The sequence below is a fragment of the Tamandua tetradactyla genome, chromosome 7, assembly GCF_023851605.1.
Source record: "Tamandua tetradactyla isolate mTamTet1 chromosome 7, mTamTet1.pri, whole genome shotgun sequence".
Lineage (NCBI taxonomy): Eukaryota > Metazoa > Chordata > Mammalia > Pilosa > Myrmecophagidae > Tamandua > Tamandua tetradactyla.
Window position 1 is genome coordinate 7,617,263 of NC_135333.1, and position 17,665 is coordinate 7,634,927.

The following is a 17,665-nucleotide window of genomic DNA, read 5'->3' on the forward strand; positions in this document are numbered from 1 at the left end:
AGGCATCATTCTGGACAAACCTACAAAATCTCATGCACTCTTCACTGTTTTGACAAAGTCTTTTGAGGTGCAGAAGCTTTTGATTTTGAAGAGTTCCCATTTATTTGTTTTTTCTTTTGTTGCTTGTGCTTTAGATGTAAAGTTCAGGAAGCTACCTCCTGTAATAAAGTCTTGAGGATGTTTTCCTAGGTTTTCTTCTAGGAGCATTATGGTTTGGTTCTTATATTTAGCTGTTTGAGTCACTTCGAGTTAATTTTTGTATAGAGTGTAAGGTAAGAATCCTCCTTCATTCTTTTGGCTATTGATATCCAGTTCTTCCATTCTCATTTATTGAAAAGACTATTTTGTCCCAGTTGAGTGGATTTGGAGGCTTTTTCGAAGATCAGTTGACCATAGATTTGGTGGTGAATTTCTGCACTCGGGATTTATTCCATTTGTCAATTCTTCTGTCTTTGTGCTGGTGGTATGTACTTTGACCCCTGTGGCTTTATAAGTTTCAAAATCAGGGAGTGTTAATCCTCCCACTTCATTGCTCTTTTGTAGGATGCTTTTAGCTATTCGAGAATCTCTTTCCCTTCCAGATGAATTTAATAACTAGCTTTACCAAGTCTTCAAAGTAGGTTGTTGGAATTTTGATTGGTATTGCTTTGAATCTGTAGATCGATTTCGGTAGAATTGACATCTTAACTATATTTAACCTTCCTATCTGTGGAATGCCTTTCCATCTATTTAGATCTTCTTTGATTTCTTTTAAATGTTATGTAGTTCTCTATGTACAAGTCCTTTAAATCCTACTTAATTTCATTCCTAGATACTCGATTCTTTTAGTTGCTATCTTGAATGGAATTTTTTCCTTAAGACTCCTCAGTTGGGTCATTGTTTGTGTATAGAAATATTACTGATTTTTTTGTTTGTTTGTATTTGTATGCTGTATGGTGGGGTCACATTTCATTCTTTATCCATGTGAGTATCCCGTTATTGCAGCACCATTTGTTGAATTTTATTTTTTTATTTGTTTACTTCTTTTTGTTGGTTTCTTTGTTTGTTTGGGAAGTGCATGGGCTGAAAATTGAATCTGAATCTCCCACATGGCAGGTGAGAATTCTGCCACCGAATTACCCTTACACCCCTACATTACTGATTTTTTGCACATTAATTTTATAACCTGACACCTTGCTGAATTTATTAGTTCAAGTAACTTTGTTGTAGATTTCTCAGGATTTTCCAAGTATAGTATCATCTCATCTGCAAATAATGAAAGTAGTACTTCTTCCTTTCCAATTTGGATGCCTTTTATTTCTTTTTCCTGCCTAATTGCTCTCACTAGAACTTCTAGTACAGTGTTGAATATTAGTGGTGACAGAAGGCATCCTTGTCTTGTATCTGATCTTAGGGGGAAAGCTTTCAGCTTCTCGCCATTTGGTACAATGCTGGCTATGGGTTTTTCATATATGCCTTTTATCATGTTGAGGAGGTTACCTTTTGTTTCCTACCTTTTGAAGTGTTTTTATCAGAAAAGGATGTTGAATTTTGTGGAATATTTTTTCAGCATCAATTGAGATGATCACATGATTTATCTGTTTTGGTTTGTTAATGTGCTATGTTACATTAACTGATTTTCTTGTGTTGAACCATCCTTGCACTCCTGTTATAAACACCATTTGTTTGTGGTGTATAATTCTTTTAATGTGCTATTGGAGTAAATTTGCTAATATTTTGTTGAGAATTTTTATATCTGTGGTCATTAAGGAGATTGGTCTGAAGTTTTCCTTTCTTATAGCATCTTTACCCAGTTTTGGTATTAAAGTGTTAGCCTCATATAATGAGTTAGCTAGTGTCCTTTTCCCTCAATTTTTTGGAGAAATTTGAACAGGATTGGTGTTAATTCTTTTTGGAATGTTTGATAAAATTCCCTTAGAGCCATTTGGCCCTGGGCTTTTCTTTGTAGGTAGATTTTTGATGACTGATTGAATCTCTTTACTTGTGATTGGTTTGCTGAGATCTTCTATTTCTTCCTGAGCCAGTGTAGCTTGTTTGTGTGCTTGCAGGAATTTGTCCATTTCATCTGTCTAGTTTGTTGGCATATAGTTTATAGTATCCTCTTATGATTTCCTTTATTTCTTCCAGGTTTGTGGTAAAGCACTCCATCTCATTTCTGATTTTATTTGCATCCTCTCTCTTCTGTGTCAGTCTTGCTAATGGCCCATTGATTTTATTGATTTTCTCCATGAACCAACTTTTGGTTTTATTGATTCTTTCTATTTTCCTTTTGTTCTCCCATTCATTTATCCCTGCTTTAATCTTTGTTATTTCTCTTCTGTGTGCTTTGTGGTTAGTTTGCTGTTCTTTCTCACGTTCCTCTAGGTGAGCAGTTAAGTGCTTGAATTTTGCTCTCTTGTTTTTTTAATATAGGCATTTAGAGCAATAAATTTCCCTCTCGGAGCAGCCTGTGCTGCATCCCATAAATTCTGACATGTTGTATTCTCATTTTCATTCGTCTTCAGATAGCTGTTGATTTCTCTAGCAATTTCTTCTTTGACCCACTGGTTGTTTAAAAGTGTGTTATTTAATCTCCGTATATTTGTGGATGTTCTCATTCTTTGGTGGTTATTGGTATCTAGCTTCACTCCATTGAGATCAGAGAAAATGCTGTGAATAATTTCAGTGTTTTTAAATTTATAAAAAGCTATTTTGTGCCTCAGCATATAATCTATCCTGAAGAATATTCCATGAGTACTACAGAAGAATGTATATTCTGGTGTTTTGAGGTGTAACAACCTAAATATGTCTGTGAGGTCTATTTCATTTATCAAATTGTTTAAATTCTCTATTTCCTTGATGATCTTCTGTCTAGTTATTCTTTCTATAGAGTGGTATATTGAAGTCTCCTCTTACTGTCGTTGAAATGTCTATCACTCCCTTCATTTTTACCAATGTCTGTCTTGTACTTTGGAGCTCTTGATTAGGAGCATAGACATTTATGATTTCTTTTCTTCTTGGTTAATTGTTTCTTTTACTAATTTATGGTATCCTTCTTTGTCTCTTATGATGTCTTTACACTTAAAGTCTATTTTTTCTGATATTAATATAGCTACTCCTGCTTTCTTTTGGCTACAGCTTTGCAAATAAAACATCTTTTTCTATTCTTTCACTTTCAATCTGTTGTATCCTTGTGTCTAAGATGAGCTTCTTGTAAGCAGCATATAGCTGGGTTATATTTCTTAATCCGTTCTGCCAATCTGTATCTTTAATTGGTAAGTTTAGTCCATTAACATTCGAACTTTTACTGTAAAGACATTTCTTGAATCTGCCATCTTATCCTTTGGATTTTACTTGTCAGATCTACATGTTCTTTTCCTTCTTTTTCTCTTTATCCTTTAGGTTACCCTTACTGGTACTCTTCAATTCTGTGCCCTCCTCCAGACCTCCTTCTCCTGTCTCTTTTTTTCAGTCGGCAGAACTCCCTAGTATTTTTTGTAGAACTGGTCTTTTGTTGACTTATTCTCTCGGACTTTTTCTGTCTGTGAAACTTTTAATCTCTCCCTCAGTTTTGAAGGACAGTTTCTGGGTACAGAATTCTTGGCTGGAAGTCTTCCTCTTTCAGGATCTTAAATATATAATACCACTGCCTTCTTTCCTCCATAGTGCCACTTGAATAGTCTAAACAGTCTTATGCAGTTTCCCTTTTATGTAGTAGATTGTTTTTCTCTTGCAGTTTTCAGGATTTTCTGCTTCTCTTAAACATTTAATAGACTGATTAGTATGTATCTTGCAGAAGTCCTATTTGGATTTATTCTATTTGGAGTTTGTTTGGCTTCTTTGATTTGCATATTTATGTCTTTAGTGTCTTTAGTCCTCCAGTATAACCTCCACTAATCTTCCTAGCCCTTTACTCTTCTCCTCTCCTTCTGGGACTCTGATGATTCTTATATTTGTTTGCTTTATTTTGTCCATCATTTCCCTGAGATCGAATTCAATCTTTTTTGTTATTTGCTCTTTTGTGTGTTCAGAATCAGTTGTCCTATCCTCTAATTCACTTATTCTCTCTTCTACCTCTTCTGCTGTTCTATGTCTCAAGTATACTTTTGATTTGGTCTACAGCATCTTTCATCTCTGGTAATATCTGCTATTTTTCTATCTAGTTTTTCAAATCCCACTTTATGCTCCTCTAATGTCTTCTTGATCTCTTTTATGTCATTAGCCATCCCACTGATTTTATTTAGTAATGTTATATAAATGTCTTTGATTCGTTGTTCCAAGGTCTGTGTCTCCTATGGTTGTTTTAATTTGGTCAATAGACTGGGTTGTAGCTTCTTCATCTTCATATGTTTCATGATCTTCTGTTGTCTTCGCAGCATGTAAATATCTTCTCAGGGTTACTTTGGATATTGATTTCCTTCAGTAGTTAAAGCTTTGTATTTGCAGGATGGGTGTGGAGCAGGATACGGGACTTGGGGAGGGTGACGGGTTGTGGGGCATGTATATATATGCATGGGTCAGGGACTCTATGCTTATGCCTGTGCGTGTGGGGTGCGGGTCACAGGGTTGTGAATATGTGGTGTGGAGGCTATGAGAGTGAGGTGCAACCCAGGCAGGCCTTGGAGCACAGGAGCAGGGTGCAGCATGGGGAACACAGAGGTAGGGCGCTGCAGGAGGCAGATGAGGGTACTGAAGGGATATGCTGGGGCTAGTCTGTGGGCAGGATGTAGGTGGGTACATGAAGTGTATGGATTGTGAGTGTCAGGGTGTGGGGTACAGGCACAGAAGTTGGGGCACAGGGAGGCTGGGGCATGAGTGTGTCCTTGCATGATTTCAGGAGGGTTAGAATGCAAAGGTTGAATGTGTAGGGGCGGGGCACAGGTCACAGAGGTTGTGGGACGTGTGTGACAGTTGGATGATGACGGGTGGGTGGGACCCTGGTATAGGTGCCAGGGGTGGGGTAGGGGTGCCTGCTTATGCAAGGTGGAAGCTGTATGGCACAGATGTGCCTGAAAGCATTTGCCAGTTATGAGAGAAGGGCATTTGTGCCATAGGGTGGGGCAAAAGTGTGCACATGTGTTGGGTGGGAGTTGGGGTGCAGGGGTCAGGAGGTCTGTACATGGATATGTGGCTGCCTGGCAGAGAAGATGTGGCTGTGCCGATGCATGGATCTGGGGGGCAGGGCCCTGGTGTGCACATGCACAGAGCTCAGGGGCAGAGGGGTGGGACTGTGCCTGTGTGGGCTGGGGTGGGTATGGCCTGATGTGCAGGTGAGCGCTTGCCCAGAGCTGAGGAGGTGTGGCATGAATGGGAAAGTATGTATACCCGTGTCTGGAGGGCCAGATGCTGATGTGTACATGTGCAGAGCTTGGGCGGTGGGGGAGTTGCTGGGTGGGGTTGAGTGCCTGTCTGGGCTGGGTGCAGCTGTGGCCCAGGTATGAAGGTGAGCGCCCACAGCCTGGATGCACAGGTGACAGCCTTCAGGGGGTAGGGAGGGGAGGTGGGGGTAAATGGCTGCCTGCGGGTTTGTGGGTCTCAGGAGGGGTGGGGTGAGACTGTGTGCTTGTGCGGGAGAGGTGGGTTGGGCTGGGACTGGCTTGCACACATGCAGGGGGCGGGGGTGTGGGAAAGGGATCCATGGGGAGGGGTTTTGGGGCAGGGGTGCTTGATGCACGGTGGGGGAGGTAGCTGGTGATTGGTTCAGGTAGGTGGGGTATGAGGGAAGTCACAGATTGCTGGGCAGGGAGGGGTGTGAGGGTAGTGCGTTCAAAGAATGTGGCTTGGTTTACTTCCTTGTCCCTGTCTCCCTGTCCTGCAGTCCTTAGGGCTCTGGAGTTCCATCTGGAAATGGACACCCTATGCTGTTAGCCTTAGCTGCCCAATCACCAGTTCTCTGCATCTCAGTTCTGCTTTTTCAACCAGGGCCTCTTCAACCAGGGCCTCCAAATGTGGTGTGGAAGACTCTCCCAGGTCACTTACACCCTGGAATCGCTTTCTTGGTCTTCTGTCCCTTCTTTAAATGTTCTTTGGAGCACGGGTGAACTCAGCCTGTCTAATTCTGCCATCTTTCAAGTCTAATTTCTTTTTATAAGAACGTAAGTGGATGTATAAACTTGCTATTGAAATCAAACACCACTTTGGGATGTATTTTGAAATACATAGACATAGCATTGCTTAGTTTAATTTCATGGTATAGACTAGTGACAGGTGCCCCTGGAGACCTGCCTTACATAGTAATGTATACTTTTTCTGAGCCACAGTGTTCTGGGCTGCTATGCCTAGGTGAATTACCAAGCTAGTGAACGAGTCTAACAAACACCACCCAGTATCAAATCCTAATGCATCTTTTTTGTTCCCAGCTCTTTGTCACTGATGCAGATGAAATAATGTTTTTTTCTTTATTGAGAAAAAAAAGTAAAGAGAACTAAAATGATCTTTCTGTCTAAACTAAAAGCACATTGGTTTAGGTGACATAATGCAATAGAATTTGCAAGTTTAAACACTTGGACAGATCCAGGGATATGTCCTCCAAGAGTCTTGTTAAGAACCTTAACTTTTATCTACAACTTCACAATTTATGCTTTTATATAACTGACTTTTCCCCCCTTTTCTTTGATCTTTCCTATCATTTATCCTTGCATTTCTTTCATGGTTTTGATCCTGCTCTGCCTGCCTCAGGGTTATTATTGTATTTCTCATTGTACAGATGGAAAAACCAAGGCTTAGAGAAGTTGTGATTTTTTTCATTATCATACAGCTAGCAAATGGAAGGTCATACCAAGGTTTCTGAATGCAAAAGCCAGGACTCCATGCTATGCTGGTTTACCTTCCAGTCTTAGTTGACTTGCAAACAACTTTAACTGCACTGTCTGTTATTATTGTGCTAGTTAAATTCCCCTTAAGAATCTAAAAAGTAACTCAGTTTTGCACAATATGTAGTACAGAAATAATTTAGGATATTTAAAAAATATTTTGGATTGGATATTTGATTACATGAAAGTTTTTAGTAGAATCTTGTAATAATTATATAAAAATGTGTACTTTTCCCATTTAATAGATAATGTGCTATTGTCTTATATAGAAAATTATGATGTATCAGCAGAAATTTTAAAACTACTTATCATGCATCTAATGTTTTTAAAAAAAATAGGAATCTGGTGGAAAGGATAATGAGGCATTTTAATGGGTAACTCTTAATTCAACAGTCTAGTAAGAGTAAAAATTAGACAATACATAACTAAAAATGGAACAATTTGAAATTGTATGTTAGAGTGTTCAGTTAAGTGAGGAAAATGAATCTGAGTCAAGGATACACTAATCTATTCATTCCTAAGTGCCTCACAGACTCACTGGGTAATTATTCAGAGACTTTCAACTTGTCATCTCTTAAAAGGGGAGACAGTTCAAGAATTTATTTTTTTAAAAAGCGAAACTGAAAACACACTCGATTAGTACTGTTTAACCACAGCATCATTGAAGCCATAGACCAGTAGGGTACTTCTGTAGAGGTCACATGTACATGTATAAGTTAGTGGTATTAATTACAGTCGCAATGTTATGCTACTACGTTCACCACCATCCATTATGAAAACTTTTTTATCATCCCACACTGAAACACTGTATCTATTGATCAGTAACTCCCCACCCCCTCCCCTGGTAACCTCTGATCTTCTGTCTCTATGAATTTGCTTATTCTAGATATTTCATGTAAGTTGAATCATGCAATATTTGCCCTTTTTTGTTGTTGTTTATTTCATCAACATTATGTTTTCGAGGTTCATCCATGGCTGTAGCCTGTATCAGAACTTGATTCCTTTCTAAAGATATCATGTTTTGAAAACTGGAGTAATTTCCGCCATCTTATGGATATCGCCCCAATTCTCCCCTAATCACTAAATGGCAACTCTATTTTTCTTGTTGCTCAGACCAAAGACCTTGAGTCATCATTGATTCCTCTGTTTTCTTATATTTCGTATCTAATCAATCAGCAACTCATCTCAGTTCTTATTTTATAATATTTCCAAAATGTACTACTTCTTACTACTTCTGGGGCAAACCACTATCATGCTTTACAGTGGCCTGACAGTTCTCTGCTTCTAACCTGGACTTCATCCAGTTTACCCTAGAGCAACTAGTCAACAAGTCAGATTTCTTACTCTGTTCAAAATCTCCAATGATTTTGCTTCTTATTAAGTAAAATCTAAAGCCCTTACAATGACTTACAAGAACCTATATCCAGGGTTATAGTTTAGGAGCATTTAAAAATACTAGTTGCATGGTCCCCACCCATGGCTAATTAAATCACAGTCTCTGGAGAATGGAATCCAAGTTTCTGTTGGATTGTTTTTAGGGGGAAAAAAAAAGAAAGTAAAAGGTCCTGTGGTGATACTAATGTGCTGTCTCTGAGATCTGGTCCTCTCCTCCCTCTCTGACCTCATTTCCTGTAACTTTTTCCTTCATTCATTTCTGTTCCAACCACAATGGTCTCCTTGCTTTCCTATAAACAAAGCAAGCATGTACGAAAAAGCACCTGAAATAAATGCTGTTTAAAATAAGAAGAAAAAAAAAGGGAGCACAAGATAATTCTTGCCATTATACTGATGATTTTTTATTGACTTTTAAAAATATGTAAATGACAGAGTGGTACAGTGGTGGCTCAGTGGCAGAATTCCATGCCAGAGACCTGGGTTCGATTCCCAGTCCCTCCCCATGTAAAAAAAAAAATATATATATATATGTATATATATATATGCTATTTTGCTTAGTTTTATTTGCAGCAGTCTATACGTAGTCATTGTTCAACAATAAATCCAGTTACCACACTTTCTTCAATGTGTTAAAAATAAAAAAAGTATGGTACCATTTCACTCCTGTTAAAACCTACAGTGCCACATCATTAAAACCTGTAGTAATTGTTTTCAACTGTAAAAGTGCTAAAAAAGCTGAATATAGTTACCACTGATTTGAAATTGTCTTTCTTTGTTCTGAGTATTCCATATGTAAAATATCCAACAGTATAAAAGGGCATATAATGAAAAACAAGTTTCTTGCCTGCCCCTGGTGTCCAGTGCCTGCTATTACCAGCTATTGTTATGTCTTGTAGTATTTTGTGTCGCACTGATTATTTTATTTTATTTTATTTTTGGCATGGGCAGGCTCTGAGAATTGAACCCGGGTCACTGACATGGCAGGCAAAAATTCTGCCGCTGAGTCATCATTGTACTGCCTTGCACTGATTTTTTTGTTTGTTTGTTTGTTTTTTGTTTTTTTTTATTAATTAAAAAAAGAATTAACAAAACAATTAGAAATCATTCCAATCTACATGTACAATCAGTAATTCTTAATAACATCACATAGTTGCATATTCATCATTTCTTAGTACATTTGCATCGATTTAGAAAAAGAAATAAAAAGACAACAGAATAAGAATTAAAACAATAATAGAAAGAAAAAAAAACAAAAAAAACAAAAACAAAAAACCTATACCTCACATGCAGCTTCATTCAGTGTTTTAACATAATTGCATTACAATTGGGTAGTATTGTGCACTGATTTTTTTAATTAAAAATTTTTTTACTTGTTTATTTAATTTTAAGAATTGTTGACATCATGCAGTAATTGAAAATGCATGCTGTATTTTTTAAAACATCTTTTAAACAACTTATGATAAATTGTATAAAAATGACTGACGTTATGGATGCTCTCTAAATTTAAAATAGATGAGTTATATATAGAACATTTTTAAAACAGAATATTCTTTTCTCTGAGTTCTAGTAAGCTTTGTCTTCCATGAATTGAAATTCCTTTGTTGTTATTATATTTTGTTTTCTCAGAACGTGCTCTAGGCTTTCTCTGCCCCAAATTCCCACCTTTCTTGTCATGTGTTACCTACCTAGAATCAGTTTTTCATTGGAGTCTCATCCTCATATCTTGGTAGACTGCTCCCGGATTCATTCATCTTCCTTCCTTGCGTTAAGTGATCAGGTTTCTCTGTCATCAGCTCTATGTGCGGGAACTGACCCCTTCTTGGTTATCCTTCTCAGTGACTTCCATGTACTGTATTGTTCAATAGATGCTTCTTGAGTGAACTTCCCCAGCATTTTTACTGACCTAATTACTAAGAGAATAGATTTCAGTATCAGATCCTGGCTCCTATCCCAGCTCTGCCTCTAATTAGCTGGGTGACTGGGCAAGTTCCTTAGCTTCTCTGGGCCCTGCCTCATTGAAATGGAGACCATAGTAGTACTTCCATCAGACAGCTGCTGTGAAGGTTAAATGAGATTGCTTGTGCTAAAAGCTAGCATAGTGCCTGGCTTGTGGTAAGTGCCTAAAATGATAGTTGCTAGTTGTGATGGTGATTGATATTCAGTGAGCATTTCAATGTGTTTCTAGTTTACATTAGACTAGTATTTAATAGCTGAAATAAAAATGTTCATTTCAGCTTTGTCTCTAATGGATTCTCCCTAATTTTCTCACATCTCATTTCTGTGCCTCAGAGTAATTGATTTAGGAGTCATGACTCCCTGTGATAAGATACTGAAAGCTGCTCTTGACCACAAAGCAGGTACTGTGCAACTGTACTTCTGGGCATTTTACTAAATGTCGTTTCTCCCAAGTGTCTCTCTGTCAGTGAATGGTAATGCCTCAGCCCTCATGGTATCTGTGGGACATTCATTTAATCAAGTGCAAGCTCTAACATGGGGCTACTATTATTGCCATTACAATGAGGACTGTGAGAGGTGATTAACTGGAACTCTTACAGCTGTGGAGATGGGGAGTTAACTGGAGAAAAGTTTGTTATATGAGAACAGTGTGGTATTAGAATTTTTTCTGCACATAGTCATTTTTGTTTCTTTCAACACTGACATATTTGAATATGAATGGCTTCCCCAAACTGTGAAAATTACATGATTGCAACTTTAAATTATAAATCATATTTACTTCCTGTTTTGGTTTGCTAAAGCTGCTGGAATGCAATATACCAGAAATGGATCAGGTTTTATAAAGCAGATTTATTAAGTTAGAAGTTTACGGTTCTAAAGCCTAAATCCAAACTAAGGCATCCAGAGAAAGATACCTTAACTCAAGAAAGGCCAGGGTCTGTCACATGGAAAGGCATGTGGCTGGCGTCTGCTGGTCCTTGTTCCTGGTTCTGTTTCTTCCAGCTTCTGATTCCACTGGCTTCTCTAAGAATCTGTAGGCCCTCACTTAGCTGCTTCAGGGCAAAACTTTGGGTTTACTTAGCATCTGTGAGGGTTGGAGACTTCTTCTGTTCAGGTTCTGGCTATTTCTGTGAGTCCTTACTCTTACTTAACAGCTGGAATTTTTCCGTCTTATCTCCAAACATCTGTGTCTGTGTCAGTTCTGAACTGTTTCCCTCTCTGTGAGCTCTCTTAAAGACTCCATTAAACTAATTAAGACCCACCGTGAATGGATGGAGTTACATCTCATCTAATCAAAAGGTCACACCTACAATTGGGTGTGTCACATCTCCATGGAAACAATCTAATCAAGAGGCTCCACCCTACAGTTTTGGATAGGATTAAAATGACCTGGCTGCCCCAACAAGATTGGGTTAGGAGTAAAAGAACATGGATTTTTGGGGGGTATATAACAGTTTCAAACCAGCACATTTCCAAAGCAAAAAATAAACTGAAATCCCCCAGTTAGAAAAGATATCTCTGAATTTGAAATTGGAAATTCATGTTAGGTCTTGTGATATTAATTGTAAAATTTTAAAAATAGATCTTCATATTTGTCCTCTTTTTCACTCACTGTTCTTCTCACTGTCTTCTTTCTTTCTCTTAAAAAATTATAGATATAATTGGCCTGTCAGGACTCATCACTCCTTCCCTGGATGAAATGATTTTTGTTGCCAAAGAAATGGAGAGATTAGCTATAAAGATTCCACTGTTGATTGGAGGAGCAACCACTTCCAGGTAAGTCATACTAATGAACTTAGTGCTTTACTTTAAATGGCAGTGTTTAAAAACACTGATAAAATTAGTTATCTTGTCTTACTCTTACTACATTGGGTCCTTATTAATAAACTCATGAACTTTGTGGTCTTCAATTGTATAAGAGCCAGGATACTTTTGAAGCATACTATATAGTAAACTTCTTTGTGATTCTCTCCCCTCTTGTCCTTATTTATTTTTTTTAATTTATTTATTAATTAAAAAAATTTAACAAACTAAAACATTAACATATATAATCAGTAATTCACAATATCATCACTTCGTTGCATATTCATCATTTCTTAGAACATTTGCATCAATTCAGAAAAAGAAATAAAAAGACAACAGAAAAAGAAATAAAATGAAAACAGAAAAAAAAGATCATACATACATACCCCTTACCCCTTGCTTTCATTAGCATTTCAAACTAAATTTATTTTAACATTTGTTCCCCCTATTATTTATTTTTATTTCACATGTTCTACTCGTCTATTGACAAGGTAGATAAAAGGAACATCAGACACAAGGTTTTCACAATCACACAGTCACATTGTGAAAGCTATATTATTATTCAAGTGCCCTTATTTTTTTATTCCTTTTGTTGCAGTTATCCTATCCTTAATCCTCTCACTACCCATCCAGTTCTTGAGATTTCTAATGAACTCTTAACTCATTTCAAATCAAACTGGGTAGAGAAGTACATGTTCGTTGAACAAAGTCTGCTTGAACTTGTGCCCAATAGCTATCTTGAAGCCCATGTCAGATTTTGAAAAACCACCATTTCCCTTGGAGAAACTTAGACCTTGTAATTATTTACAGACAGAAAGCCAGTCTAGCTAGAATGAACTAAAAGTTCAGTTTGGCAAGATTTTTTTGGGAAAAAAACATTTGGGGACTTTTGAGGTAAAAGAGATATGGGGGGGGGGGTCACAAATTTGGTCATATGATCATTATTCAGTTTGTCATATTTTTCTTAGGATCATGATCATGGTGATATTTGGTGAGGGGTATGTTAATTATGGGTATTAGATTTTTTGTAACATTTCCTTATATTGCACATAGTTCAGTTTGGCTCCAATCTGGAGTGTTGAACCAAATAATCCCAGAAACATGCAGTTTGTTTTTCTGATGCAAAAATACAGCAGAAATCTGGTCAGAGGTTTTCTATAGTTTCTTAAGCCATTTATAATCTGAGTGGATCATTTTCACAAGTAGCCACAGTTTTGTGTCATTTATTCATTAGCTGTTACTCATATTTAAAGAACTCAGCAGTTTGAATAACATTGCTCACATTAGAAAACTAGGTTTGTTTTTGCATGAAGACTTATCCACTGGGGTATGTGACAGAATTGTTCTTAAAGGATATGAACAACTATTGATAACTGGGGTTTTGATGGACAAAGTTTTGGGTTATTGAGGATTATAATGTGATATGGATTAGCTTAAGTAAGGAGAATGGTAAGGGAATCCTTGACTGTTGTCAGAATGAAAAGCCTTTAAAAATGAAGGTTTTAAAGTAGGATGAATAAATATTTAAATGAGCAAATACAATGAAATGCATTGAGTTATGTTAAATGTGCTACCAGTTTCAAAATAAGAATCATTTTATTTGGTAGGATGCTAAGAAGTTCAAGTTCAAGAAACCACATATTGCTACTTACTTGTACAAATTGGAACTTCACCAAATAGTCCATGCTATTATATTTCTTAAGTAAAGACTGTCAGATTAAAGAGGTTTATAAAACTTTTTTCATCAGTGTCTTCCAAAGCAACATGACTAGGCTTTCAAGATACATCATTGGAAAATTAATCTTAAATGATTCTCATCATTTAAAATCTGGTTTGTCAATTTAGAGCTAACAGATAGGAAATCACCCATCATCTCTTCATGTTATTGCATAAAATCTGTTCTCATCATCTGGGAAACAGTCACATAGAAAAATACACAAATCATAGGTGCACAATTTGGTGAGTTTTTGGAAAAGTGAACCCACCGTTGGAACCATCCACAGATCAAGAAATAAAACATTAATGGTATGTAGGGACCTCTCTGGTTCTTCCATTCAGTCATACTTTCCAACAAAGGTAGGTATCAATAGATATCAATGTTCCACTGTGGGTTTGCTTGCTTTTCAGCTTTTTATAAATGGAATCATATATGTATTCTTCAATATGAAATTTAATTTCTCTCAATATCATGTCTGTGAGAGCCACCCTTTGGTTTGCAATAGGTTTTTTTTCTTCATTGTGGGATAGTACTCCATTGTATAATTTACCGTGAGCTATTTATCCATTCTACTGTTAGTAGATATTTGGGGTTTTCTAGTTTGCAGTTATTAAAAAGAGTATGGCTGTGAACATTCTGTATATGAGTTTTAGAGCATATATGTGTGCTTTTCAGCCCTGAAGCAAAATTACAAGTCACAGGATATCCATATGATCCGTCTTCATTAGATAATGCCAGATAATTTTCCAAAGTTATTGTATCCATTTTAAACTCTTATCAGAAATTATGAGAGTTCCAGCTTTTTTACATCCTCTTCAATTTTATCTATTTTAATGGGTGTGTGGTAATATCTTGATAAGGCTCTGATTTCTATTTCTCTGCTAACTAATGATGTTGTGCACCTTTTCATTTATGTATTTGGTCATTGGGATATGCTTTTCAAATCTTATTTTAAAATTGGGTGTTCTCCCTTTTTCTTCTTGATTTGTGGATATTCTTTATTTATACTGGATGCAAGTCCTTTATCAGAAATATGTTTTGCAAATAGATTCTTCTAATCTAGCTTTCCTTTTCAATGTCTTAGTGGTGTCTTTGAATGTCCAAAGATACTCAATTAAATCAAACTTAATTTTTTATGTTTCTGAAACTTAGGTTTTTAAAAAAAAAAACTTAATTCTTATGAAATCTGATTTATTGATGTCTTCCCTTCATGGTTAATACTTTTTGTGTCTATATAAGATAGCCATCTACTTCAAGGATAGCAGCTTTGCTAAAAAAGCATTCCAGACTTTTAATATCCCAGTAGCCCTCTGAGTGCCCTAATTATTTATCTTTTATAGACCTGTTGAAATCCTCATTGGTGGCTCAGTTTTCTCCTTTGCTGACTGTATTTAAGCAGATGATAGCTCAGGACTTCCATATTTTTATCAAAGCATATATTTGAGGGGCTAGAACCCCACAATCTTTCCAGACAACAGTGCCCTGCAGTAGCATGACAGCATTAGAACTATAACTACAGAACACTGTAAGGTTTGAATCTGTCCAGTGGATGGATTCTTGGAGAGACTGAAAGGGTTATACAGATTTGGGGCCACACGCAGGTGGAAATATACTTGGAGTATCTCTTTTTAATATGTAGCTATAAGACAACAGAAAACTGAATATTATTCTATCTATATTATTCCATTTTCTATCTATAATCTAGAAGTAATTTTCTGAGCTGCTGTGTTTGTGAATTGTGAGAAATATGGTGACAAATTACATAAATCCTTTTATTTTTCTCTTTGCATTGACCACAGAGATGTTCATGGAATGAATTTATATGCTAATCTAACTCCTGATTTCATTTTAATTCTCTCTTTCACCCATTTTCTTCATCAAATTTATCTAATTATGTTTATATTTATGTTAAATACCTTAAGTTATTTCTGGAATAAGGTCTGATATGAAATAAATACTCGGAGTACTTGCTCTTTTTCAGAATGTTTTATAAAGCTCTCATATTTTTTTTTTTCTTTTGAGCTTAATACTGTCATGCTCATTTGGCAAGTATGGGAGGTGACTAAGTAAATCCTAAATGGTGAGTGACTTAGGAGAGGCAGAATCTGAGATTCAGCCCCAGATTCTTGCACTTTGCTCTTGGTATGTAGGAATAGGAAGAGAGGTTCAGATGTTTTGCATCTTTTCAGACTTAGAATGAAGTCTTCTAGCTAAAGAAGCTTGCAAGAAGAAGGAAAATGAAATCAGTATCAAATCCACTGATAAGGAAATCAAAAGCACTCTCAGTGCTCAAATTTCATGCCTCTGTTCATCTAACTTTAAATTTTATGTTGCAAAAGCTGCACTTCCCTATTATTTTTTTTTTATTAGTGGAATCCAACAATTTATTTTCAATGCCCTTGTCCTAAAGACCATCAAAGAGAAAATGGCTAGAATTTTCCGTAGAACCCTTTTGAATGCTCAAGAGATATTGTGTTGGTTGCAAAACTTAAAATTGTGCTGGTTTTCATTAACAGTAAAGTCATCTAAGCCATATCAGCTTAAAATAATGTTTCCTTGAAAGCTCCATGTATTGAGGTATATTCTTGTGCTTAAGGAGCTTCCTATTGGAAGAAGAGAAAGCAAGCTTAGTCTGACTTATCTTCTATTTTGAAACTGAACCTTTTTTACTATTTGAAAAACCCTTCCTTTTTTACTATTTGAAAAACCCTTCTCCTTGTGGAATATCCAAGAGTGCTTCCAGGTTTTTTCTGTGCACCTCAGCAGGCACAAAGCAGGTCCCCAGAAAGCAGTGGAATTGATTTGGCTGCTCCAGGTCCATGGTCTGGCTTTCTATGCTTCTCTACACTCCAGCCTACCAGCCCAAAAGATGTCTCTTGCACAAACTCACTTATATGTGAACTTCATTCTTTTAGCTCTATTCTATAACTTAAGGCTTTAGTCTTTTGCTTCTTGTTTACGTATGGAGATAACTCTTGGAAAGAGGGAGCAGGTTAACTGTTCTTGGTCTTGTCTGTCTCATTATGGATGAGTTTTTAGAGCCATCCATGAGAAGCCTATTAAAAACACACTAACATATAATTTACCTTTAATATTCTTGGTTTCACAAAAATTACTTCGATCATACATGCTTACTGGATCATATCAAACAATTCAGAGGAGTGTAAAGTAAAATTTAGTCTGTTCCTTCCCACCCTCAGTCCCACTTCTAACCTGCATACAACCAGTGTTGACACTTTGATAAATACCCCTCTGTGTTTTTCCTAAGTATACAGAAACTTATATATAAAGTGGTTTCTTGGGACAGGTTGAGGTGATGGTATTGGAATTGTTTTAAACATATGTTCTGCTACTTTTTTCCCCTCATATAATAGTATACCCTGAATATCTTTCCAAATAAAAATACATTTTAGTTCAGGAGAAAGAATGTGAGATTAAAGTGTTGCTACTTTGATGGAGAAAGGAGAGATGACTGGACAGCATTGTACCAATATTTGGAAAGTGCTGCTTGCTGTCGCAACCAGCATGGCTCAGTGTTGGGACCAAAGGGAGGTGAGAGAAATTGAGAAATAAACACAAGAGACAAAAATATAGTTGAAGCTGGGACCAGGTGGGTCTCTGAGCTCGGATGGAGACTCAAAGAGCCCTAGAGGTTCAGCACTGTTTATTTTATAGGGCTGTGAGGTAAAGAAAAGTAAAAAATGTACCTGAAGAACAAGGGAGGAGGAAGCATGAGCTGAAACATCTGCTTCCTCATGACTGGATGAGTCAAAAGTTAAACATGTTTCCCAAGGCCTCATTCAGCCCCAGACTCAGGCAGCTTTGTAACACTTTAGCCTTCTCAGGATATCCCACAAAGACAACTTTGCTATATCTCTGCAGGGAGCATGTGACCTCTGTCTCATCCCCGCCCAACATCTCCCCCATTTTTATTTTCTAAATGCAGCTCGAAGGTATTTAATTGAAGGGTTCAGATTTGGTTTCGGAGGATCCACATTCCAAC

At 36.9% G+C, this 17,665-nt stretch overlaps 1 protein-coding gene across 3 annotated transcripts in view; it reads left to right on the top strand.

Moving 5' to 3' along the window:
- The window catches only part of MTR (5-methyltetrahydrofolate-homocysteine methyltransferase), a 183,097-nt gene that overhangs the window by 140,550 nt on the left and 24,882 nt on the right, over positions 1-17,665 (top strand). For all 3 annotated transcript variants that reach the window (XM_077168432.1, XM_077168434.1, XM_077168433.1), the window contains 2 exons: positions 10,476-10,543; positions 11,798-11,918. In XM_077168432.1, the coding sequence (XP_077024547.1) occupies positions 10,476-10,543; positions 11,798-11,918 (189 nt within the window). The remainder of the gene's footprint in view (positions 1-10,475; positions 10,544-11,797; positions 11,919-17,665) is intronic.